The following is an 814-nucleotide window of genomic DNA, read 5'->3' as shown; positions in this document are numbered from 1 at the left end:
AACTACAGGGACCAAATTTGTAGTTTACCTTAGATTTTCTCTTGGCTTTTTCTGGATTTTTCCTTTTCTGTTAATGTTAAAATTTCTAAAGTAGGATAACTATTAGAGTTGAATATAAATTTTTTCAAAGACGGGATACCAATAACCAATCCGAACCCGGCCCGTTTTCATTCCTAAAAACAAATAACCCAATTTACTCTATAACCACCTAATTGAATACTTGAATGTCTTAAGTGCAGAATTTGAACCATTCAAATTATATGAAAAAAGAGGGACTGAAATTGTCTAAATACATATTCGTCAAATTTACACTTTTGCTTGGTTAAATATAAATATTTAACTGAATATTGTACTTATTATAGAAGAAATGGAAGTAGGGAACAATAAAACATCTACATAGGGCATTTTTGGTAATTTTTGTTTTATCAGGGGGTGAACATGACAAACAGCACATTACAATTCCATGTCATAGATCCAGGTAACTCCGTAAGTGATTCCTAGCCATTGATCACAACTCCATCAACGGCTTAAATAGAATAAAAGGTAGCACACGGATCGCAATCGCCACCGTCCATCTTATTCCACAGCAACTCGCTGAAACAAAACTCTCCCGCCCAAAGCAAAAGATCCCCAAATCTTTCCCCCTTTATAAACCCTACCGAACCCACAAGCTCTCACAGATACAAAAACCAAAAGGTGTTCATTTCAAGAAGTGGTTCCTGCAACAATGTCAGGCCGTGGTAAGGGCGGAAAGGGGCTCGGAAAGGGAGGAGCAAAGCGTCATCGGAAAGTTCTACGTGATAACATTCAGGGA

At 37.3% G+C, this 814-nt stretch overlaps 1 protein-coding gene across 1 annotated transcript in view; it reads left to right on the top strand.

Annotated features, from left to right (window-relative positions):
• The first annotated feature begins 682 nt into the window (after nucleotides 1–682).
• LOC112508883 (histone H4-like) overlaps nucleotides 683–814 on the top strand; it is a 592-nt gene continuing 460 nt past the window's right edge. The window contains exon 1 of the mRNA XM_025113703.1: nucleotides 683–814. This exon is cut by the window's right edge and continues 460 nt beyond it. Coding sequence (XP_024969471.1) covers nucleotides 728–814 — 87 coding nt within the window. The 5' untranslated portion in view covers nucleotides 683–727.

This window comes from Cynara cardunculus (assembly GCF_001531365.2).
Source record: "Cynara cardunculus var. scolymus isolate 2C chromosome LG 3, CcrdV1, whole genome shotgun sequence".
Lineage (NCBI taxonomy): Eukaryota > Viridiplantae > Streptophyta > Magnoliopsida > Asterales > Asteraceae > Cynara > Cynara cardunculus.
Note: the sequence above shows the minus strand (reverse complement) of the source record. Positions and strands in the feature narration are given on the sequence as shown.